The sequence below is a fragment of the Palaemon carinicauda genome, chromosome 16 (genome assembly GCF_036898095.1).
Source record: "Palaemon carinicauda isolate YSFRI2023 chromosome 16, ASM3689809v2, whole genome shotgun sequence".
NCBI classification, from domain to species: Eukaryota; Metazoa; Arthropoda; class Malacostraca; order Decapoda; family Palaemonidae; genus Palaemon; species Palaemon carinicauda.
Genome location: NC_090740.1, coordinates 70,536,194 through 70,560,871, shown reverse-complemented (window position 1 = coordinate 70,560,871; position 24,678 = coordinate 70,536,194). Strand labels below are relative to the sequence as shown.

General features: G+C 50.1%; 1 protein-coding gene across 1 annotated transcript in view; it reads right to left on the bottom strand.

Moving 5' to 3' along the window:
* Positions 1-24,678, bottom strand: part of Med (Smad/Smad4 homolog Medea) — a 221,038-nt gene that overhangs the window by 181,919 nt on the left and 14,441 nt on the right. The window contains 1 exon segment of the mRNA XM_068389895.1: positions 6,936-7,064. Coding sequence (XP_068245996.1) covers positions 6,936-7,064 — 129 coding nt within the window.

Below are 24,678 nucleotides of genomic sequence, written 5' to 3'. Positions count from 1 at the left end.
CTTATTCTTCTGCCACGGGCTTGAATGATAATGCAACATCGTCTCTAGTACTTGCTATATAAATTGTAACAAAATATTTTTTAAAAATATTAAAGTGATATTTTCATAATAAAATAAACTTTCAAACATACTTACCCGGCGGTCTCATAAAAATAACCACCGGGCAAGTGTTGTTTTTAAAAATGACAAATTCGGAGATAATTTGTATTTTTCCTAACCATACAAACCTTAGCTATTAAACAGGGTTTACTTTCGGCGTAGCTGAAATGACGAACCATTAGATTTTAACGAGGGTTAAACTACCCCCGCGCTAGTTAGCACGGGGGTAGGGGAGGGGTAGCTAGATACCCCCCCCCCCCCCACACACACACACACACACACACACTGGTGAGCTGCTTCACTTCACTTAGAGGTAGGACTTGTCTTGGGGGACAGGGCTGGCGGGCAATTATGTGTAAATAGGTAAGGTTTGTATGGTTAGGAAAAATACAAATTATCTCCAAATTTGTCATTTGTCCCGTAACCGAAATACAAACCACGCTATTTACATAGGGTGACTTACCCTTAGGCAGGGTGGTAAGTCCCCAGCCTTACTGGCTTTGGCTTACCCGGGGACTCAGAATCCGAGTGAGCAGCACTTCGAGAAAAAGTCCCTACACCTCGCAAGTTTCTTGCTACGCAAGAAACATGCGGCCTACATAAGTTGTGTGTGGAGAAAAGAAGTGTGACTTGTCCTAGGAAGTTGACCTGAAGTCCTTTATCTGGAATTCTAGGCTAGGACGTCCCCATACCACCTCGCCAGGGTATGGGGGACGCGACAGTATTATACTTAATACTAGGAACACAAGAGAGCATGGTTTACCTGCAGAGTTTTGAGGTCAGCTATGCAGAGACCCAGGATGCTGCATTCCCCAAGAGAGGTGTGGATGAAGAAAGAAGTAAGGGCCAAACATACTCTTTCATTCACGCAGACTAAAACCGGGTAACAGTGCCCTCAACCTTCTGCTACTTGTCCATTAAGGAGCCTGAGGTTAGACCAGCTGTTGTGCAGCCACTACAGGGCCGATAGAAAAAGTATCGAGGCTCCTGTGGGTCACGTCCTGCAGGTAGTGGGCTGTGAAGGTCGTTTGACGCTTCCAGACTCCAGCTTGTAGCACGTGCGTCACAGAGAAGTTTCTCTTGAAGGCCAGGGACGTGGCGATGCCCCTGACATCATGTGCCCTAGGGCGACGTGACGGAGGAGGGTCTGGATTTAAGGCGTGATGAATGGTCCGTCGAATCCAGGCTGAGATGGTGTTCTTGGTGACCCTCCTCTTCGTCATACCCGTGCTCACAAACAGAGCTTGCACGCGGGGACGGACTGCAGCTGTTCTCTTCAGATAACGTCTCAGACTTCTTACTGGGCAGAGTAGCAGATGATCTGGGTCATCTGTTACGGAACGGAGACTCATAACCCTGAAGGAGTCGAACCGTGGGTCTGGCACTCCAGGGTTCCGAGTCTTGGCAACAAACTCAGGGACGAACCTGAACGTTACCTCCCCCCATCCCCTTGAATGGGCGATGTCGTATGAGAGACCATGAAGTTCACTGACCCACTTGGCTGAAGCCAGAGCAAGCAGGAATACCGTCTTCCAAGTCAGGTGTTGGTCAGAGGCCTGGCGTAATGGTTTGAATGGGGGTCTCTTCAGAGACCTGAGGACCGGAACCACGTTCCAAGGAGGAGGTCTCAATTCCGACTGAGGGCAGGTAAGCTCGTAGCTTCGTATGAGTAAGGAAAGTTCCAGCGAGGAGAAAATGTCTATTCCTTTCAGCCTGAAGGCAAGGCTTAAGGCTGAGCGATAGCCTTTCACCGCCGAGACCGAAAGGCACATTTCCTCTCGCAAATAAACGAGGAACTCCGTTATTGCTGGAATAGAGGCATCGAGGGGAGAGATACCCCTCCCATGACACAAACCACAGAAGACTCTCCACTTCGCCTGGTAGACCCCTGCGGATGACTTTCGCAGGTGGCGAGACATCCTTTCCGCAACTTGTTGCGAAAAGCCTCTCTCCGTGAGGAGACGCTGGATAGTCTCCGGGCGTGAAGCCGAAGCGATGCTACGGCTTTGTGGAAGATGTTGCAATGTGGTTGCTTGAGTAGCTCGTGTCGTGGGGGTTCCGTCAGGAGCTGCAGAAGGTCCGGGAACCACTCTGCATGATGCCATAGAGGAGCTATTAAGGTCATCGACAGGTTGACCGATAGTCTGGTCTTGTTAAGCACCCTTCTCATCAGACAGAATGGTGGGAAGGCGTAGATGTCGATGTTGTCCCACACAAGCATCTTGCCAGAGTGCCTTGGGGTCCGGGACTGGGGAGCAGTACAGCGGCAGCTTGAAATTCAAGGCTGTCGCGAACAGGTCCACTGTCGGGGAACCCCACAAAGTCAGGACTTTGTTGGCTACTTGAGGATCCAAAGATCACTTGATACTCACTATCTGCAAAGCTCTGCTCAGACTGTCGGCAAGCCCATTCCTTTTGCCAGGAATGAAGCGAGCTGATAGACGTATCGAGTGGACTTCGGTCCATCTCAGTATCTCTACTGCAAGATGAGATAGCAGTCGTGAAAAGGTACCTCCCTGCTTGTTGATATAAGCCACTACTGTGGTGTTGTCGCTCATCACCACCACAGAGTGGCCCGCCAGGGTCTGTTGGAACTGTTGAAGGGCCAGAGAAACGGCCTTCAGCTCTAACAGGTTGATGTGGAGGTACTTTTCTGATTCTGACCATAGGCCTAAGGCCCTCTGGTTCAGAACGTGAGCACCCGAGCACCCCATCCTTCTTTTGATGCGTCCGAAAACAGCATAAAATTCGGGGGAAGGACGAGAAGATCCACTCCCTTTCGAAGGTTGTCGTCGGTCAGCCACCATCGCAGGTCCGTCCGTTCCGCAGGTCCTATCGAGACCAGAGTGTCCGGGGAATCGATGCCTTGATCCCACCGGGACTTGAGCCGCCACTGCAGAGATCTCATCCTGAGGCGGCCGTTGGGAACTAGACGGGCCAAGGAGGCTAGGTGACCTAAGAGACATAACCACGATTGGGCTGGAAGGTCTTCTCGACTGAGGAAAGGCTTTGCAACCATCCTCAGCCTTGCTATCCTGTCGTCTGATGGAAAGGCTCTGTGGATATCGGTGTCTAGTATCATGCCTAGATATACCAGTCACTGTGTTGGGAGCAGAGAGGACTTCTCGAGATTTACCATGATCCCTAGATCTTGGCAAATTCCCAGAAGCCTGTCTCGGTGTCGAAGAAGGGTCGACGTCGAGTCTGCCGGGATCAGCCAGTCGTCCAGATAATGGAGGAGACGGATGCCGTTCCTGTGCACCCACGAAGACATCAGTGTGAACACACTGGAGAACACCTGAGGTGCTGTGGAGAGACCGAAACACAACACCTTGAACTGGTAAATCTTGTTGTCTAGGCTGAATCTTAGGTACTTCCTGGAAGACGGATGGATTGGGATCTGGAAGTACGCGTCCTTAAAATCCAGTGTGCACATGAAGTCTTGTGGTCTCACTGCAAGACTGACCATGTCTGCTGTCTCCATGCTGAACGAAGTTTGCTTGACAAACTTGTTCAGGGCTGAGAGGTCGATGATGGGTCTCCAGCCTCCAGACGCCTTCTTTACAAGAAAGAGTCGACTGAAGAAGCCTGGGGAGCCGTCTACGACCTCCTGGAGAGCATCCTTCTTGAGCATGGTCTTGACTTCTGCCCAAAGGGCTAGCCCCTTTGCCGATCCTATGGCATAGGAGCTCAATGACACTGGATTCGCTGTCAGGGGAGGTTGAGATGATATGAACGGGACGCGATATCCTTGTCCAATCACAGAGACCGTCCAGGAATCGGCCCCGTGTTGAGGCCACCTGAGCACGCAACTTTGTAGGCATCCCCCCACAGGTGGGCACGCAGGGGGATTGCCAATTCTAGCGTTTGCGGCCTCGGCCGCTCCTTCTAGGATTTCTGCCTCCCCTAGAGGACTTTCCGCCCTTCTTGTCTTTGACAGGAAAGGGCTGCGGTTTAGACACCTTGGTCTTAGCTACCGGAGCCTGCTTCGGTGTCCTGCGAGGCTGCTGTTGCTGTTGAGGAGCTGGAGGTTTGTAGGGCAGATATGTAAGGGCCTTCTGGAGGAGCGAATCATGACTCGTCTTCCTCCACCTCTCAACTGTCCGTTCTACATCCTTGGGCTCAAACAGGTTTCCTCCAAGGATGGAGGAGTGTCTGAGCTTGCTGACATCCATAGCAGGGACCTTCGGGTGGAACCTCTCAGTCACCGCATCACGTCGCTTAAGAATCGAGTTAGCCCACAGGTTAGTGACCTGGTGAGCTAAAAACTCGATGGAGCGTGTGCCCGAGAGGAGGAAGGTCTCCAGGGCCTTCCTATTGCTCTCCTTGGACAAGTCCTCAGAACGCAATAGGATGCCCAGAGACCCTAGCCAGACATCCAACCACGAAGTGGCCTGCATGGCACACTTTGCGACTTTCTCTTGGCTCAGGATCTCCGACGCTGAGAATGTCACCTGCCGGGCATTGAGTTTCTCTAGAGAGAGACCCCTAGTGAGCTCTTCCACGGAGTGGTGGAGGGGAAGAGCTATACAAGACTCCTCCATGGAGGGGAAGAGCTATACAAGACTCCTCCATGATCTCGAAGTACCTCCTCTGCTGAACGCGAAGAGGTGGGAGGAGCTTGTTCCCGGCAGAAGAACGGCCGGAGGAGGCAAACTCGGAAAGCTGGCCCTCGACCTTGTCCCTGGCACTTTTCACCCCCTGGGACCATGGCAGGGCTGCACTGCCCTTTGGGGGCTTCTGAATACCATAAACCTGGTCCAGGACCGTATCCTTGCCTTCGCGAGGGGCGGTCTCGGGGTCCTTAAAACTATTGAGTTGCCTCATTAGATTAAGGACCTGCCAGAAGGCGTGCTCTGACTCGTGCTGCTCTCCTCCTTGTGGAATGGCAGCTAAGTCTCCTGTCCCCATTGGCTTTTCATGGGGGGACACGCGGACGTTCTCCCAGGGAATGGTTGGCTCAGGACGAAACCTCGAAGATGACTTGGGTATTGTCTTTGAGTCATTGGGCTCCCTCCTTGGAGGGATACAGCACTCCAGCAAAGAGTTCTGGAAGGTCCCTCCTACGTGAGACGTTTCTCTTCCCCGAGGTGGGGACCCTCCCATTGGTACCGTGGGAGAGTGCCTCACCTCGCTGGATTCTCCCGAGGACTGGAAAAGTTCGTCAGCAGGAGAAGGAGAAAACGCCTGCAAAGGGGGAGGGACCTTCCCGACGGACCTCTTGGGAGCCAGCCCAACCCTGGGAGAAGTTACCGTGAAATCCACTCCTCTCCTTCCCATCAGCGGGGGCTAGGGAGCCTTTGGTTTTAGTCCCAGATCAGCGAGGGCTGGCTTCATAGCCTGCACGACCGCTTTCATCAGGGAACCAAACCAAGGCTGGTGGCTGATTGACGCAGTGTCAGCGATTCCCGCTGGAGGGAAGGGGATCGGCTGATCCTTAGGAGTGGATACTACTGGGCCTGCCTGAAATGAAGAGAGGGAAGAAGAATGTTGCCTGGACCCCTCTGATGAATCTTCCTGCTCCTGGACGTGTGCTCGGCGCTTACGAGATGGCGATCGCGAGTACGATCTGGAAGCACGCGGCCCCGGTAACTCCCAAGGTCGGGAATCGCGTTTGGGGTCGTGCTGGCGCTCGCGCGAGGAGATGAGGGCGTGGGCGCGCTGGCGAGTTGGCACGTGGGCGAAGAGGAGGGCGAGCCTTACGGCAAAGACGACCTCGAGGCAGGGTATCACCGTCGTCGGTCCTCCGAAGAGGAGTCTCTGTTAGTGCACTCCCCCGAAGGGGAGGAACACCCGCAGGAGAGACCGTTAGACCCAGCTTCCCCCTCGAAGGATGTTCAGAGGGGGAACCTGAGCCTTCAGCAACATCCGCAACAGTAGCAGCTGGGGTTTGACCCGACCCGTCGGACGCCTCTGCCACAACAACATATTACCGGCGACTGTTGGACAGCTGCCCCCAAGTGGATCAGATCAAACAGGGCTTCCTTGGAGGGCGAGCCCTTAAGCCCCAAGGAAGCCCAAAGCTGGAAAAGATCATTGTTAGATACAGTCTGGTCATAATCAACGAAATAAATAAAGTTCTCCCCCGGAGGGGGAGGGGGAGCTGCCTCGCTATGGGAGGCAACACTCTCTCCCGAACCCAGAGATTGGGAAACAAAAGAAGGACCTACGCTACCACTCAGCGGCCTCTCACGAGAGACCGAATGAGTGGGAGCTTCGGAGGAGGTTCGGGCAACGGAAGAAGAGTCCTTGGAGCCTTCCTTCCCCAGGGCAGTCCCTGAGGGAGAACGGTCTCACTTAGAACTCTTCTTATGCTGCCGGGCAAACCTCTCCCACTGGGAGGTAGGCCACTCCCTACATTCCATACAAACATTATCACTTTTACACCGTTGACCTCGACACTGCGGGCAAAGGGTGTGAGGGTCTGTATCGACCGCCGACATGAATGTTCCACAGGGGCGGTCGGGAAGTCCAGGGCATTTCTGCATAATAGGAAGAAAGGTAGAGGCCAACTTCAAACACACAACTGAAAGAAAAAGAAAAACCGATTAAGGCTGTCAAACATGCGAGGACGAGACAGACACGTCTGTACATCGTCCGAGCCAAAAGTGAAATGAGGCAGCTCACTGGTGTGTGGGGGGGAGGGTAGCTAGCTAGCTACCCCCGTGCTAACTAGCGCGGGGGTAGTTTAACCCTCGTTAAAATCTAATGGCTCATCATTTCAGCTACGCCGAAAGTAATCCCTATGTAAATAGCGTGGTTTGTATTTCGGTTACGGAACAAATCCCTTTTATAGCACAACCACAAGTTAGCAGACTTAAGGAAACATGTCTCACCTTCAGTTTCTTCACCAAACTTTCAATGGCTCGCTTTGCAAATCCCTCAGATTCACCTCCCTGACGATGGCACATGAGGGAATGCACAATGCTTAAACAAGCGTCCGCGGAAGTTGGGGCAGCTGTCATCTGAAGAGAATAACAAAGGACTGTACTCCATTTATACTACAGTAAAAAAGAAAATACATAAAACTGTACTAAACTACATAGGCTAAATGACATATATTCTAAATGAATGACTTGCTATAAACACTAAAATAAAGAAAGTCATAAAACTAATACTGTAAAATCTATATCTGTATAGAAATGGGAGGACTGATATAGAGGGTGCAGTTAACTATAAAATATCATCCATAAAATATTAATCTAGTTCCATTCTAAACCAATAATACTGGCAAATTACGGGGAATATTTCAATGCTGAAAGGATTTTGTTTAACTCCCAAATCAAATCATTGGTTATGCATGAAATTTCATGAAAGAGTTTTTGAAGAGTCTTGCCGTCTACTCTTAACGTTCCAATTGTATTTTTAGAATAAAATGTAGTTGCAAGGCATACGTATTAGAATGAATTTATAAGATACTTTTATCACTCAACAAGATGGTGCGAGTGCAAAAGTTAATGAAACAGGCAACCAAATACCCTTCAATTCCCTCAATGATGATAAAGAAACAAAGATAACAGAAGGGGGTACTAAGTTTCAAAGAAGCATTTGCCCTCCCTCTTAAAATAATTGCGTTATAGGAATTCCAAAGCTTGGGACAAGACGATTGAGACATGGACTATAATCAGAAGATAAAAAAGGAGTGTTCCTCACTAAAAGTTGTATTCTAAATAAGAATACATGAGGTAAATAAGCTAACAATAACATGGAAGAAAAATCAAGATACCAAAAAGAAACTTTCCAGAAGCTAACTCATCAACTCTTAATATGTGATCTCTCCAAGATTCCAGTGATTTAGTGTAAAATTTTACTATTCAGGAGAGATTCATGGAAATACAGTAACTGAAATCAATATTTACCTACATACACCACTAAGGCATTTCAGATATCAAAGTCATGCAGAAAACAGTTGGAAACTTTGATCTTGGCTGGTATCTAAAGTCATTCATAGTGCAAAAGAATGTAGTCCACTACGCATTTTCATGACTTGACAAATTCGTAGATAATTTGTATTTTTCCTAACTATACAAAACTTAGCTATTTAATAGGGGTATTACTTTCGGCGTAGCTAAAATGACGAGCCATTAATTTTTAATGAGGGTCAACTACACACACCGCTAGTTAGCGGGGGGTAGGGAGGGTAGCTTTCTACCACTCCCCCTCACACACCTGTGATTCAGCTCACTTTGCTTGGAGTTAGGACTTCATGGGGGATAGGGCTGGCAGGCAAGTTTGGTTAAATAGCTGAGGTTTGTATAGTTAGGAAAAATACCAATTATCTACGAATTTGTCATTTGTTCTGTAACTGGAATACAAACCACGCTATTTAATAGGGGTGACTCACCCATTAGGAAGGGTGGACGTCCCAGCCAATCCGGCTTTTTGGCTTTACCTGGGGGCTCCTTATCTGCCCTCGCTAAAACCTTGCTACGCAAGGTTCGCGGCCTACGCAAGCTGTGTGTGAAGGTACGCAGAAATGACTCGTCCTAGAAAGTTATTCAGAGTTCTTTAGATGGAATAACGAGCACTAGGACTTTCCCAATACCACCTCGTCAGGGTATGGGGACGCAACAGTATCAATCTTAATACTAGGTACACAACAGAACAAGGTTTACCTGCAGTGGTTTGAGGTCAGCTATGCAGAGAACCCAGGATGCTGCTTTCCCCCAAGAGAGGGGAGAATGAAGAAAGGAATAAGAGCCCGTTAAACCTTTTCATTCGTGCAGACTAAAACCGGGTAACAATGACCCTCAACCTTCTACTACTTGTCCAATAAGGAGCTTGAGGTTTTAAACCAGCTGTTGTGCAGCCACCACAGGACCGATAGAAAACTTATCGAGTCTCCTGTGGGTCACGTCTTGCAGGTTGTTCTGACGTTTCCACACCCAAGCTTGAAGAACCTGCATCACTGAGTAGTTTCTTTTGAAGGCCAGGGACGTAGCTATGCCCGACATCATGGGCTCTGGGGTGACGTGACGGAGGAGGGTCTGGATTCAGTGCATGGTCAATGCCCCTGCAAATCCACGCTAAGATGGTGTTCTTGGTGACCCTCCTCTTGGTCATTCCTGTGCTGACGAATAGTGCAGGCACACGAGACGGGCTGCGGCTGTTCTCTTGAGGTACAGTCTCAAACTCCTTACTGGTCATAGTAAGAGACTAGAAATCTGGAAAGAGTCGAATCGAGGATCCGCTACTCCCGGGTTCTGAGTCTTAGCAATAAACTCAGGGACGAAACTAAACGTTACCTCTCCCCATCCCCTCGAACGGGCGATGTTGTATGAGACACAATGAAGTTTGTCGACTAGCAGGAACACCGTCTTCCAAGTCAGGTGGCAATCTGTTGCCTGGTGTAATGGTTCATAGGGAGGTCTCTTAAGAGACCTGAGAACTCGAACCACGTTCCATGGGGGAGGTCTCACTTCTGACAAGGGGCAGGTAAGTTCATAACTACTTATGAGTAAAGAAAGTTCTAGCGATGAAGAAATGTCCATTCCTTTCAGTCTGAAGGCGAGGCTTAAGGCTGAGCGATAGCCTTTCACTGCCGAGACTGATAGGCACATTTCTTCACGCAAATACAGTACGTGAGGAACTCCTCTATTGCTGGAATAGTGGCATCGAATGGAGAGATACCCCTTCCACGCCACCAACCACAGAAGACTTTCCACTTTGCCTGGTAGACTGCTGCTGATGATTTTTGCAGATGTCCAGACATCGAAAATCCTCTCTCAGAGAGGAGATGCTGGATAGTCTCCAGGAGTGAAGTCGTAGTGAAGCTACGGCTTTGTGGAAGATGTTGGCATGTAGTTGTTTGAGTATATGTCGTGGAGGGAGTTCTCTTGGAGGCTCCGTTAAGAGTTGCAGAAGGTTTGGGAACCATTCTGTGTGATGCCACAGCAGAGTTATGAGGGTCACTGAGAGATTGACCTATGTCCTGGTCTTGTTGCGTACCCTTCTCATCAGACAGAATGGAGGGAAGGCGTAGACGTCGATGCTCTCCCACCACTGTTGGAAAGCATCTTGCCAGGGAACCTTTGGGTCTGGGACTGGGGAACAGTACAGCGGGAGACTGAAGTTCAGGGCTGTTGCAAAGAGGTCCACAGTCAGAGATGATCCAAAGACCATTCGGTACTCACTATCCGAGTTGCTCTGCTCAGGTTGTCGGCGAGCACATTTATTTTGCACGGAATGAAGCGTGCCGATAGTGGTATCGAGTGGATTTCAGCCCATCTCAGTATCTCTACTGCTAGATGGGAAAGTTACTGCGAAAAAGTACCTCCTTGTTTGTTGATGTAGGCCACTACTGTGGTGTGTCGCTTATCACCACCACAGAGTGGCTTGCCAGGAACTGTTGGAACTGTTGAATGGCCAGAAAGACGGCCTTCATCTCTAGGAGATTTATGTGGAGGTACTTTCCTGACTCTAACCCCAGGCCTGAGGTTGTGTGGTGCAGCATGTGGGCTCCCCACCTTTTTTTTGAAACGTCTGAAAACAGCATCAAATCCGGGGGGAGGACGAGAAGGTCCATTCCCTTTCGTAGATTCTCGTCTGTCACCCACCACTGAAGGTCTGTCAGTTCCGCAGGTCCCAAGGGGATCTGGATGTCCGGGGAGTCGTGTGCTTGATTGCACCGGGACTTGAGTCGTCACTGGAGAGAACTCATCCTGAGGTGACCATTGGGAACTAGACGGGCCAGCGATGAAAGGTGACTGAGGAGACGTAACCACGATTGGGCCGGAAGTTCTTCTCGTCTGAGAAAAGGTCTTGCGACCTTTCTCAGCCTTGCTACCCTGTCGTCTGATGGGAAGGCTTTGTCGAGAATGGTGTCTATAATCATGCCTAACTATACCAGTCTTTGAGTGGGAAGCAGAGAGGACTTCTCGAGATTTACCATGATCCCCAGATCCTGGCAAAGTCACAGAAGTTTGCATCGGTGTTGAAGGGTTGACACCAAGTCTGCTAGGAGTAGCCAGTCGTCCAGATAACGGAAGAGTCAGATGCCAATCCTGTGTACCCAAGATGACACTAGAGTAAACACTCTGGTGAAGACTTGTGGTGCTGTGGAAAGACCGAAGCACGGTACCTTGAACTGGTACTTTCTCTTGTCCAGGCTGAATCTTAAGTACTTCCTTGAAGACGGATGGACTGGGACCTGGAAGCATGCATCCTTTAGATCCAGTGTGCACATGAAGTCTTGCGGTCTTACTGCTAGTCTGAACGTGTCTGCCGTCTCCATGTTGAACGGAGTTTATTTGACAAACTTGTTCAGAGCTGAGAGGTCGATGACTGGTATACAGCCTCCAGATGCCTTCTTTACAAGAGAGTCGACTGAAGAATCATGGGGATCCGTTACAGACCTTTTGGAGAGCGCCCTTCTTCAACAGGGTCTGGACTTCTACCCGAAGGGATTGCCCCTTGCTGATCCCATGGCAAGGAGTTCAATGACACTGGATTCCTGGTCAATGTTATGAACGGGACGCGATATCCCAGACTGATCATGGAGATTGTCCAGGAATCGGCCCCGAGTTGCTTCCACCTGTCTGCGCAGCTTTGTAGGCATCCCCCCACTGGTGGAAATGCAGGGGGACTGCCAATCCTAGCGTTTGCTGCCTCGGCTGCTCCCTCTAGGATTTTTCCCTCCCCTGGAGGACTTTTTGCTGCAGGAAAGGGCTTAGACACCGTTGTCTTCGCTGCCGTTTTTGTCGTCGTTGTGGTCTTGGTTGGACTGGACTGCTGTGGTGTTGGTGGTTCATAGGGCTTAGATGTTAAAGCCCTATGGAGGAGGGAGTCTTAAGGAGGCCTCCTCCACCTCTCAGCAGCAGGTTCCACATCCTTAGGCTCAAACAGATGGGATCCCTCTATGGAGAAATGTCTGAGCCTCTTGATCTCGACGCTAGGGACATTCTGGTAGAACCTCTTAGATACTGCATCTCGACGTTTCAAGATCGTATTTGCCCACAAGTTTGAGACTTGGAGGGCAAGAAACTTGATCGTGCGAGTACCTGAGAGTAGGGAGGTTTACATAGCTTTCCTGGTACGTTCCTTGGAAAAATCCTCGGATCGTATCAGGATGCCAAGGTCCCAAACCATATATCAAACCACGATGTAGCTTGCATAGCATACTTCGTGACCTTCTCCTAATTAAGGACCTCGGCTGCCGAGAACGAGACCTGCTGGTTGGAGTCTCTCTCAAGAGGGAGTCCCTTGGTTAGCTCTTCCAGCGAATGGTGGTGAGGAAAAGCTGAACTGGGCTCCTCTAGGATCTTGAAGTACCTCCTCTGCTGTACGCGAGGAGGTGGGAGGAGCTTGTTCGTGGTACCGGAACAGTTGGAGGAAGCAAACTCTGAGAGCTTCTGGGCGATCTTGTCCCTGGTACTCTTCACCCCTTGAGCATCGAGACCACGGCAGGGCTGCACTGGTCTTTGAGGGTTTTTGAGTACCAAAGATGTGGTCTAGGACTGTGTCTTTGCCCTCTCGAGGGAGGATCTTTGGGTTGGAAAACCCACTGACAACCGTCATTAGTCAGAACCTGCCACCTGTTCTGACTCCAGCTGGTCTCCTCCTGTTCTAGGACTTGCAGCGAAGTCTCCTTCTGTCCCCAAAGGCTCTTCTTGGGCAAAGTCGCAGACATTCCCTGGTTGGTTGGCTGGCTCCATTCTAGCCCTAGTGGAGGACTTCGGCAGGGTTTTGGAGTCTTTGGATTCCTTCCGGGGAAGGAGGTAAGACTCCAACATCGATGTGTGTGGCATGTCCCTTCTGTTCTCGGACTGCGGGGAGCTCTCGGCGTGAAGAGATTTCCTCCATTGGTGCGATGGGGGAGTCTCTCTCTTTGCGTGGTTCCCTAGGTGACAGGAGATCTTAGTCCAATTGGGATGGAGAGTTTGTCTGAGGAACAGGAGGAACTTGCCTCGATGGTCTGCATGGAGTCAGCTTCGCCCTCGGGGAAGTTACCATGTCAGAAACTACTTTTCCTCTTCAAAGGGGTAGAGGAAGCCATGGTTCCGTGCCTTAGATCTAGAGGTCGCTCTGATGAGCGATCAGACGGGACAGGCTTGAAAGCCTGGGCTACGGCTCTGATTAAGGCACTGAACCAGGGATGCTGGCTGGCAGACACACTGTCAGACAGATCCCCTGAAGAGAAAAGGACCGAAGGTTCCCTGGGAGGAGTTACAGTAATAGGTGGGTTCGCCTTAGAAGGTAGCTTAGGGATCCTGAACCCCTCTGCATGAAAATTGTTTCCCTTCCCCCACAATGCGCAATGGTAAGCGCTTGCGGGGAAGGGAATGAGGCGATAGCGACCTTGCCGGATGACGTGCCTGTTGGTGTGCACGCTCGCGCGAGGGAGAATATTGGTGCTCGCGCGAGGGAGAATAACGGTGCTCGCATGAGGGAGGATATTGGTGCTCACACAAGGGAGAATGTTGGCGAGCGCGCGCGCGCACAGGACAATATTTGCGCGGGAGCGCAGGAGAATTATGATAAGCGTGCGGGTGAGTGTTGGCGTGCGTCCATAAGAGAGAGAGGGCCACGCCTCTCTGTGAGTGCGCGCAGGAGAAAGATGACGCGCAGGTGAGCGCACATGTTCTGGCGAGCGCTGGCGCGTAGGTAAAAGCTGGTGCGTAGGTAAAAGCTGGCACGTAGGTAAAAGCTGGCACGTAGGTGAGGGCGGCAACGTGGTTGCCGTCTCACCTACAGACTTGTGTGCAGGAGAGTGATGGTGCGCAGGTTTCTGTTGGCGTGCAATATGGCGCACAGGAGAGCACTGGTGCGCAGGTGATGTAGGGCGCAAATAATGGCGCGCAGGAGAGCACTGGTGCGCAGGTGATGTAGGGCGCAAATAATGGCGCGCAGGAGAACGTTGGTGAGCAGGTAAATGCTGGCGCGTAGGAGAGGATTGGCACGCAGGTGAGCGCTGGTGCGCAGATCGTGGGCGTGTGGGGGCAGGGCACATAGGTGCAGGAGAGACCTGGCGCGCAGGAGAGCGCAAGTGCGCTGTGGTGTGCTGGCACATTGGCGACCCTGGGTGGGTGTGCGCAGGTGATCGTGGGCGCGTGTGCGCATGGCTTGCATAAGAGAGCGCTGAAGATCAGGAGACTGATGGAGCTTAATCGCATGTTGGCACTCAAGCGCGTGAGGCTGCTGCCGTCTCTGAGGGCAAGCAGGATGAGTGGTGCGCCGAAACGTTGTGGACTGACGAGCTGCTGGTGAGCGCTGGTCAGGGTGCGTAGGGCGAGTGATAGCGCGCAGTTGTGCACTTTAGGGGAGCTTTATTAGGCTCAACAGCGACAGGAACAGCTATGGAAGGTCGGCTGGTCTGTTGGATGGATGGTCGACATGTCCTTTAAAAGGACGACCATCCACCGTAGGAGATCGCGAACGATCTGCAGAGAGATCCAGGATCGAAGTCACAAGACTGGTTGCAGGTGCAGTGATGGATGCATGAAGCTCTAGAGGATCCTCTGCAGGGGACTGCATTGAAGACATTGAACCAAAGAGGCGCCTCTAGGGAGGCCTCTAAGGCGAAGAGGAAGGCGACCCTTCCGACGGATGCGCCCTCCGGGGACCGTTGGATCAGCAAGCTGACCGTCAGCAGTCCTCCGAAGAGTAGTTTCTGTAAGTTAACTCCCCCGAGGAAGAGAAACACTAGCAGGAAAGACCAATGATGAACATAGTTTCCCCCTCGGATGATGGTCATGAATGGGGGAAACTAAGTCGGCAGCTACAGTTGCAGAATTTGGAGTGGTAGTGCCGATGGGTGATGTCGCATGAGACACCTCTGACACAACAACGTCGACAAGAGTCAGGGGATCTACCTCTGACAGCGACGACGATTGCTTGACAGAAGCACCCATGCAGATGAACTCGAGCCTCCTTGGAGTGCAAACCCATGAACCCTCCAAGGAGGAACAAATCTGAAAGACGGAAATTAGTGACAAGGCCTAAATCAGGGGGAGAGGTGGTGTTGCTTCGCTAGGGGAAGCAACCTCATCTCTCGAGACCAGGGGTTGGTCAGAAATAACTTGATCTACGCTACTACTCGAGTGTCTCTTGTAAGAGACCGACCGAGTAGGAGCTTCGGAGGAGGTTTAGGCGACAGAAGAAGAGACCTTGGATTTTTCTCCCTTCGAAGGAGAAATATCCTGCTTGGACTTCTTCTTCCGCCGTCGCGAAAACCTCTCCCACTGGGAGGAAGACCACTCCTACACTCACTACACTTGTTGACACTATCACACCATTGACTCTGCAGTAAGGACAAAGGGTGTGAGGATCAGTCTTGACCGCCGACATATATGTTCCACAGGGGTGGAAGGAGAGTCCTGGCGCATGGTCGCAGAAGTCGACTTCACACACACACTAAGACAAAAAGAGAAAACAAAAGCATTAATGGCTGTCAAATGTCGGCGAGGATGAAGAGCGGTAACGTCCGTTCACCATCCAAGCCGAAAGGAAAGTGAGCTCAATCACAGGTGTGAGGGGGAGCGGTAGCAAGCTACCCTCCCTAACCCCCACTAACTAGCGGTGTGGGTAGTTGACCCTCGTTAAATATTAATGGCTCATCACTTCAGCTACGCCGAAAGTAATACCCCTATTAAATAGCGTGGTTGTATTCCAGTTACGGAACAAACTTCTATTTCAATAGTTACACAGCAATAAGTTGACAGGCTTAATACAATTCCTCACATTGACAACAAGAGTCTCATCACTGAGAGCTCCATAATGAACCTAACAGCCAAATCATAACAAAAACAATAAAATAAATAAAAATAAAAATACAAACAGCAGAAAAAATGCAATTGAAACTATAATTTTGTATGAAAAGTTTCATGATGACTAAGCACCTATAGGTCTCTGACACTTTGGAATAAATATGACAAATTCGTAGTTAATTTGTATTTTTCCTAACTATACAAACCTTAGCTATCTAATATGGGTAATTACTTTCGGCGTAGCTGAAATGACAAGCCATTAGAATTTCAACGAGGGTTTACTACCCCACAGCTAGTTAGCGGGAGGTAGGGAGGGTAGCTTGTTAACACCCCCCGTCACACACACACCTGTGCTGAGCTCACTTTGCTTGGAAGTAGGACTTCACGGGGAATAGGGCTGGCGGGCAAGTTTGATTAAATAGCTAAGGTTTGTGTAGTTAGGAAAAATACAAATTACCTACGAATTTGTCATTTGTTCCGTAACTGAAATACAAACCACGCTATTTAATATGGGTGACTCAACCCTTAGGAAGGGTGGTAAGTCCCGGCCAGTACTGGCTTTTGGCTTTGCCCGGGGACTCAGTATCTGAGTGTGTCAGCACTCAACAATAAGGAGTCCTTGCACCTCGCTAGCACCTTGCTGTGCAAGGGCTGCGGCCTACGTAAGCTGTGTGTGAAGGTTTGAAGAGTGACTCGTCCTAGGAAGTTGACCTGTAGTCCTTTAGATGGAAACTTTAGGCTAGGACTCTCCCAATACCACCTCGTCAGGGTATGGGGACATGACAGTATTAGCTTAATACTAGGAACACAAGGAGACATGGTTTACCTGCAGAGAACCCAGGATGCTGCTTTCCCCAAGAGAGGGGAGGATGAAGAAAAGAATAATGGCCAGACAAACCTTTTCATTCATGCAGACTAAAACCGGGTAACAATGCCCTTAACCTTCTGCTACTTGTCCATTAAGGAGCCTGAGATTTAAAGCAGCTGTTGTGCAGCCACCACAGGGCCGATAGAGAACGTATCGAGCCTCCTGTGGGTCACATCTTGCAGGTAGTCGGCTGTGAAGGTCGTCTGATGCTTCCACACCCCTGCTTGTAGAACCTGCGTCACTGAGAAGTTCTTTTTGAAGGCCAGGGACGTAGCTACGCCCCTGAAATCATGTGCTCTAGGGAGACGTGACGGAGGAGGGTCCGGATTCAGGGACAGATAGATTACCCTATCAATCCATGCTGAGATAGTATTCTTGGTAACTCTCCTCTTTGTCCTCCCAGTGCTCACAAACAATGCCTGCACTTGGCGACGAACTGCAGCCGTTCTTTTGAGATGTAGCTTCAGACCCCTTACTGGGCACAGTAGGAGATGGTCTGAGTCATGTTACAGAACGAAGACTCAAAATCTGGAAAGAGTCGAACCAAGGGTCCGTCACTCCCGGATTCTGAGTCTTAGCAAAAAACTCGGGGACAAATCTGAACGTTACCTCCCCCCATCCCCATGAATGGGTGATGTCATATGAAAGACCATGAAGTTCACGGACTCGCTTGGCCAAGGCCAAAGCTAGTAGGAACACCGTCTTCCAAGTCAGGTGGCTATCTGAAGCCTGGCGTAATGGTTTGTAGGGAGGTCTCTTAGGGCAGGTAAGTTCATAACTTCGTATGAGTAGGGAAAGTTCCAGCGAAGAAGAAATGTCCACTCCTTTGAGCCTGAAGGCTAGACTTAAGGCCGACTGATAGCCTTTCACTGCCGAGACTGAAAGGCGCATTTCTTCTCGCAATTACACAAAGAACTCCGCTATTGCTGGAATAGTGGTATCAAGTGGAGAGATACCCCTTCCACGACACCAACCACAGAAAACTCTCCACTTTGCCTGGTAGACTACTGCGGATGACATTCACAGGTGTCCAGACATCCTGTTCGCAACCTGTTGCGAAAATCCTCTCTCTGCGAGGAGATTCTGGACAGTCTCCAGGCGTGAAGTCCAAGCAAAGCTACGGCTTTGTGAAAGATGTTGGCATGTTGTTGTTTGAGTAGCTCGTGTCGTGGAGGGAGTTCTCTCGGGAGTTCCGTTCGGAGTTGCAGAAGGTCTGGAAACCATTCCCGGTGATGCCATAGCGGAGCTATAAGGGTCATCGAGAGATTGACCAATATTCTTGTCTTGTTGAGTACCCTCCTCCTCAGACAGAACGAGGGAAAGGCGTATACGTTGATGTTGTCCCATCGTTGTTGGAAGGCATCTTGCCAGAGTGCCTTGGGATCCGGGACTGGGGAGCAGTACAGTGGGAGCTTGAAATTCAGCACTGTAGCGAACAGATCCACAGTCGGGGAACCCCACAAAGTCAGGACTTTGTTGGCTACTAGATGATCCAAAGACCACTCGGAACTCACTATCCGAGATGCTCTGCTCAGACTGTCGGCGAGCACATTCCTCTTGCCTGGAATGAAGCAAGCCGATAATGGAATCAAGTGGACTTCGGTCCATCTCAGTATCTCTACTGCGAGTTGGGATAGCTGCTCTGAAAAGGTACCTCCCTGCTTGTTGATGTAAGGCACTACTATAGTGTTGTCGCTCATCACCACCACAGAGTGACCCGCCAGGTATTGTTGGAACTGTTGAAGGGCCAGGAATACGGCCTTCATTTCTAGCAGATTTATATGGAGGCACTTTTCCGATTCTGACCACAGGCCTGAAGTCCTGTGGTGCAGAACATGGGCCCCCCACCCTTTCTTTCAGGCGTTCGAAAACAGCATCAAATCCGGGGGGGGAGGACGAGAAGATCCACTCCTCTTCGTAGGTTCTCGTCTGTCACCCACCACTGCAAGTCCGTCCGTTCCGCAGGACCCATAGGGATCATGACGTCCGGGGAATCGTGTCCTTGATTCCACCGGGACTTGAGTCGCCATTGCAGAGATCTCATTCTGAGGCGACCGTTGGGAACTAGACGGGCCAGGGATGAGAGGTGACCGAGGAGACGTAACCACGATTGGGCTGGGAGTTCTTCTCGACTGAGGAAAGGACTTGCGACCCTTCTCAGCCTTGCTATCCTGTCGTCTGATGGGAAGGCTTTGTGGAGATTGGTGTCTATGATCATACCTAGATATACCAGTCTTTGAGTAGTAAGCAGAGAAGACTTCTTGAGATTTACCATGATCCCCAGATCTTGGAAAAGTCCCAGAAGTTTGTCTCAGTGTTGAAGAAGGGCTGACTCAGAGTCTGCTAAGATCAGCCAGTCGTCCAGATAACGGAGGAGACGGATGCCGATCCTGTGTGCCCACGATAATATTAGGGTGAACACTCTGGTGAAAACCTGAGGTGCTGTGGAGAGACCGAAATACAGCACCTTGAACTGGTGGATCTTGTTGTCTAGGCTGAATCTTAAGTACTTTCTTGAAGACGGATGGACTGGGATCTGGAAGTACGCGTCTTTCAGGTCCAGTGTACACATGAAGTCTTGGGGTCTTACTGCAAGTGACTGTGTGCCGTCTCCATGCTGAACGGAGTTTGCTTGACAAACTTGTTCAGAGCCGAGAGGTCGATGACTGGTCTCCAGCCTTCAGACACCTTCTTTACAAGAAAGTCGACTGAAGAAGCCTGGGGACCCATCGACGACCTCTTGGAGAGCGCCCTTCTTCAACATGGTCTGGACTTCTGCCCGAAGGGCTTACCCCTGGCTAATCCCATGGCAAGGGAGCTCAACGACACTGGATTCGCTGTCAGGGGAGGTAGAGATGTTAATAACGGGACGCGATATCCTTGATTGATTACGGAAATCGTCCAGGAATCGGCCCCGAGTTGCTGCCACCTGCTTGCGCAACTTCGTAGGCATCCCCCCCACTGGTGGACATGCAGGGGACTGGCAATCCTAGCGTTTGTGACCTCGGCCACTCCCTCTAGGATTTTTCCCTCCCCTGGAGGACTTTTTGCCTTTCTTGTCCTTGACAGGAAAGGGCTTTGACACCGTTGTCTTCGCTGCAGCTGCCGGTTTCGTGGTCTTTGTAGGGCGTGGTTGTTGGGTTGCTGGAGGTTTATAGGGCTTTGATGTTAAAGCCCTATGTAGGAAAGAGTCCTGGTTGGACTTCCTCCACCTCTCAGCCGCCTGCTCCACATCCTTAGGGTCAAACAAATTCCTCCCCAAGATGGAAGAATGTCTGAGCCTGCCGATCTCGGTGCTGGGGACCTACTGGTGGAATCTCTCAGACACTGCATCTCGACGCTTCAAGATGGTATTAACCCACAAGTTCAAGACTTGTTGGGCTAGAAACTCGATGGTACGAGTGCCTGAAAGTAGAAAGGTCTCCATGGCCTTCCTGGTACTCTCTTTGGACAAGTCCTCAGATCATAACAGGATGCCCAGGGACCCTAGCCAGATGTCCAGCCACGAAGTTGCCTGCATGGCACACTTCGCCACCTTCTCCTGGCTAAGGATCTCCGAAGCCGAGAACGACACTTGCCGGTTGGAGAGTCTCTCTGGAGGGACTCCCCTGGTAAGCTCTTCCAAAGAGTGGTGTAAGGGAAGAGCTAAACAAGTCTCCTCCAATATGTAGAAGTACCTCCTCTGATGGACACGAGGAGGCGGGAGGAGTTTGTTACCGGCGCTGGATTGGCTGGAGGAGGCAAGGTCGGAAAGCTGGCCCTCGACCTTATCTCTGGCACTCTTAACCCCTTGGGACCAGGGCAAAGCTGCGCTGGCATTAGAGGGTTTTTGAGTACCAAAGACTCTGTCAAAGACTGTGTCCTTGCCCTCACGAGGGGGAATCTCTGGATCCGCGAACCCATTGAGATTCCTCATAAGGGTCAGAACTTGCCAGAATGCATGCTCTGACTCCTGTAGCTCTCCTCCTGAAGGGCTGGCAGCGAAGTCTCCTGTCCCCAAAGGCTCCTCTTGGGGGGATTCGTGGACGTTCTCCGAGGGCTTGGCTGGCTCTGGTCTAATCCTTGAGGATGACTTCGGAATAGTCTTAGAGTCCTTCGACTCCCTCCTGGGAGGGATACAGGACTCCAACAGTGATGGTGGGAGGCTCTTCTCCACCCCTACCCGAGAAGACTTCTCTACGCGAGGTGGGGTTTCCCTCATTGGTGCGATGGGGGAACGCCTCACCTCATGTGACTCCCGAGGACGGGAAATCCTCGTCCGAAGAGGAGGGAGAGAAGGTCTGGGGGGGGGGGGAGGCCTTCCTCAAAGACTTCCGAGGAGTCAGCTTCGCCCTTGGAGGAGTCAGCTTCGCCCTTGGAGAAGTCACCACGTCAGCCACTCCTCTCTTCCTCTTCAGGGGAGTCGAAACTGCCACTGATTCGTGGCCCAGCTCAGAGAGAACAGGCTTAAAAGCCTGTACGACCGCTCTGACAAGGGACCCAAACCAGGGCTGCCGACTGACAGCTGCGCTATCAGATTCTCCCTCTGGAGGGAAGGGGATCGTTCGATCCCTAGGAGGAGTTACCAAAGTAGGGTCTGCCTGAAAGGAAGAAGGAAAGTTCCTGGACCTATCCGGAGTTCTCCCTCCCTCCCTCCAGCGAGCACACTGTTCTGCGCTTGCAGGGGGGTATGCGATGACGATGACCTGGCCGCGCGTTGTCCTGCAGCCTCGCTCGTGTGAATTTTGCCTGGATCGCGCGAGGGCGATCGATGGCACACAAGGGTGTGTTCCGGTGGTTGGAGAGGGCGCGCAGCAAGCTGAAGGCGATTGTTCGCGCGCAGGATCCCGAAGAGCCCGTGAGGGCAATATCGTTGGGCGCGCGCGCAGGAGATATATCCCTTGCGCGCGGGCGTGCATGTGGGCGCACATCAGGAACAACAGGAGGGCGCGCAGGGCGCGCGTTGGAGAGCGCTGGCGAGCAGGGAAGAGGTTATCTTCCCCTTTACGCCCAGATCAGAAGATCGTGGGCGCACATCAGGATAAGGGCACGCAGTGGCGCGCTGGCAAACAGGTGAGCACTGGCGTGCTATAACAGGAACTGCAGCAGCTGGAGAGCGCTTGCGCGCAGGTGAACGATGGCGCACGGTTGATACCCGACGCGTAAGGGACTTAGACACATTGTGTGAAAGTCCCTTGTACCCCGAAGGGACCGTTGCCCGTTTAAAAACAGGGTTCGTGGGCGCCTACAGGGAATCAGTGGCCAGGAACGGCGACGGCAGGTCAGCAGGTCTGGCGGGTGGAAGATCGGCGTGTCCTTCGCAAGGACGACCTACCACCGAAGGCGATCGCGAACGATCTGCGGAGAGGTCCAGGGATGTAGCTGGAAAGGTCGGCGAACGACGGCGAGGTTCCTCTGCGGCGGACTGCGGTAATGATAAACCGAAGAGGCGCCTCCTAACACCCTTGTGAGGTGAAGAAAGGCCTCTACGGTGAAAAGGAAGGCGGGCTTTACGCCTTATACGCCCTCTGGGGGCCGTGGGGTCAGCACGCTGACCATCAGCAGTCCTCCGAAGAGGGGTCTCTGTAAGTGAACTCCCCCGAGGGAGAGAATCACCGGCAGGAGAGACCGTTGGACTTAGTTCCTCCCTCGAAAGATGTTCGGAGGGGGGAACTAAGCCTTCAGCTACATCAGCAACATCAGGAGCAGAGGTTTGATACAACTCATCAGAAGCCTCTGCCACAACAACGTCGACAATAGACAGAGGATCAACCTCTGCTAAAGTCGGCGATTGTTTGACAGCTGCCCCCAATCTGATCATGTCAAACAAGGCTTCCTTGGAGGGCGAACCCTCAAGCCCCAAGGAAGCCCAAGCTGCAACAAGTCATTATTAGTTACATTGACATTTACATTTAAATTTAAATCCTCCCCCGGGGGAGGAGGAGGAGCTGCCTCGCTATGGGAGGCAACTCCCTCTCCCAAACCCTGAGATCGGTCAACAGAACTGCGGCCTACGCTACCACTCGACAGTTTCTCGGAAGGAGCCGATCGAGTGGGTGATTCAGAGGAGGTTTGGGGTACGGAAAAAAAGCCCTTGGGATTTTCTCCGATCGAGTGGGTGATTCGGAGGAGGTTTGGGGTACGGAAAAAAAGCCCTTGGGATTTTCTCCTTTCAAAGAAATCTTCGAAGGAGAAATATCCCGTCTGGACTTCTTCCATTGCCAGGAAAACCTCTCCCACTGGGAGGTAGGACACTCCCTGCACTCACTACATACATTACTCTTATCACACCGTTGATCCCTACAGTAAGGACACAAGGTGTGGGGGTCCGTTTCGACCGCCGACATACAAGTACCACAAGGGCGGTCAGGTAAACCAGGACACTTACGCATCGCAGAGGCCAACTTCACAAACACACTGTCAAAGAAAAAGCAAACAAAAGATTAGTAATGGCTGTCAGAGAAGGCGAGGGTGACAGCGGACACGTCCGACTACCACCCGAGCCGAGAGCAAAGTGAGCTTAGCACAGGTGTGTATGAGGGGGGGGGTAGCAAGCTACCCTCCCTAACCCCCGCTAACTAGCGGTGGGGTAGTAAACCCTTGTTAAAATTCTAATGGCTCGTCATTTCAGCTACGCCGAAAGTAATTACCAATTTCAAATAGCGGGGTTTGTATTTCAGTTACGGAACAAGTTTGAATTAACAAAAGAAAAGACAACTATAATTTTGCAAACCATCTGATATATGAGCTGTCAAAGTACAGTACCAGCAAAACTTCACATATACAAATCCCTTCTTACTTATTAACATACTAATAATTCACTAATATATAGGATTTTACTGTAATATGAAATCATAAGCTAATAGAAAAATGCCATTTAACTACTTTACAAGATCATGTAACAGAGAGCTAGTTAATAACCACAAATGATATATAGAACTGTATATTGTATTATGGAATCCCCAATATAAAAATTTTTAATAAATTATACTATAAAAGTTGTGAGAAAATAACTTACCTCCATGTGATATGAATACATTGTACGTAAATCTGCACACAATTTTTTCAATTGTACACTAATGAAAAAATTTCTTGATTACGAAAGAAATATCTCTAAAGAATTATAGCACATATGCAATAGAGCACCAATCACTTTATAGTCATTCCAGTCATGTGCTGCACAGTCATTTCACTGAAATACTGTACTGTAATGGACAACCTACAGTTAAATTATAATGTGCATACACTTTAAAGCACCAAAGCTATGACAGCACCACTGAGAAAAAAAACCATGTCATTTCTCTACGTGAGGTAACCACAAATGTTATTGTTATAAAATTCATCAGGTGCAACTTGAAATGCTAATATTATGAAACATCATGTTTCAAGTGCATACAATCGAATGAGTGCTTATTAGGACAGTCTTTTTTTTTTTTTTTTTTTTTTATTTAACTTCACATTTTGACATACTGTGCTGAGTTTGCATATGGATGTTCACAGTAAAATTGATATTATATAAAATCTAAAAAAATTCCAAAAAAAAAGAGAGAGAGAGAGAGAGAGAGAGAGAGAGAGAGAGAGAGAGAGAGAGAGAGAGAGAGAGAGAGAGAGAGAGAGAGAGAGAGAGAGAGCCTATTTTTCCCTATTGGAGACCATGGGCTTATAACATCATAGCCTAGCTAATAATAATAGTATCCAGCAAAGAAGTCTTGCATCTAAATGCTTTACAGTTCATGTTAATAGCTTAAAATTACAAAATATACTTAGGATTGTTCCAGCACATAAACTATGTCTAATGAACTTATAAATTCTAAAGGAAAGGTCTAATCATACCAAATAATACACTACAATATAACTAAGAGTGATCAGCTTAAAATTCTACAAATTTACTGATTTTTTCTTATGAAATCTATAGTCTTTAATTGTTAACTTTTTATTGACAAAACATTCCATAGTGAATTTCCCTCTCAGTTGCCAGATATTTATAATTGTTTCATTATATAAATTACTTAGATGATAAATACAATT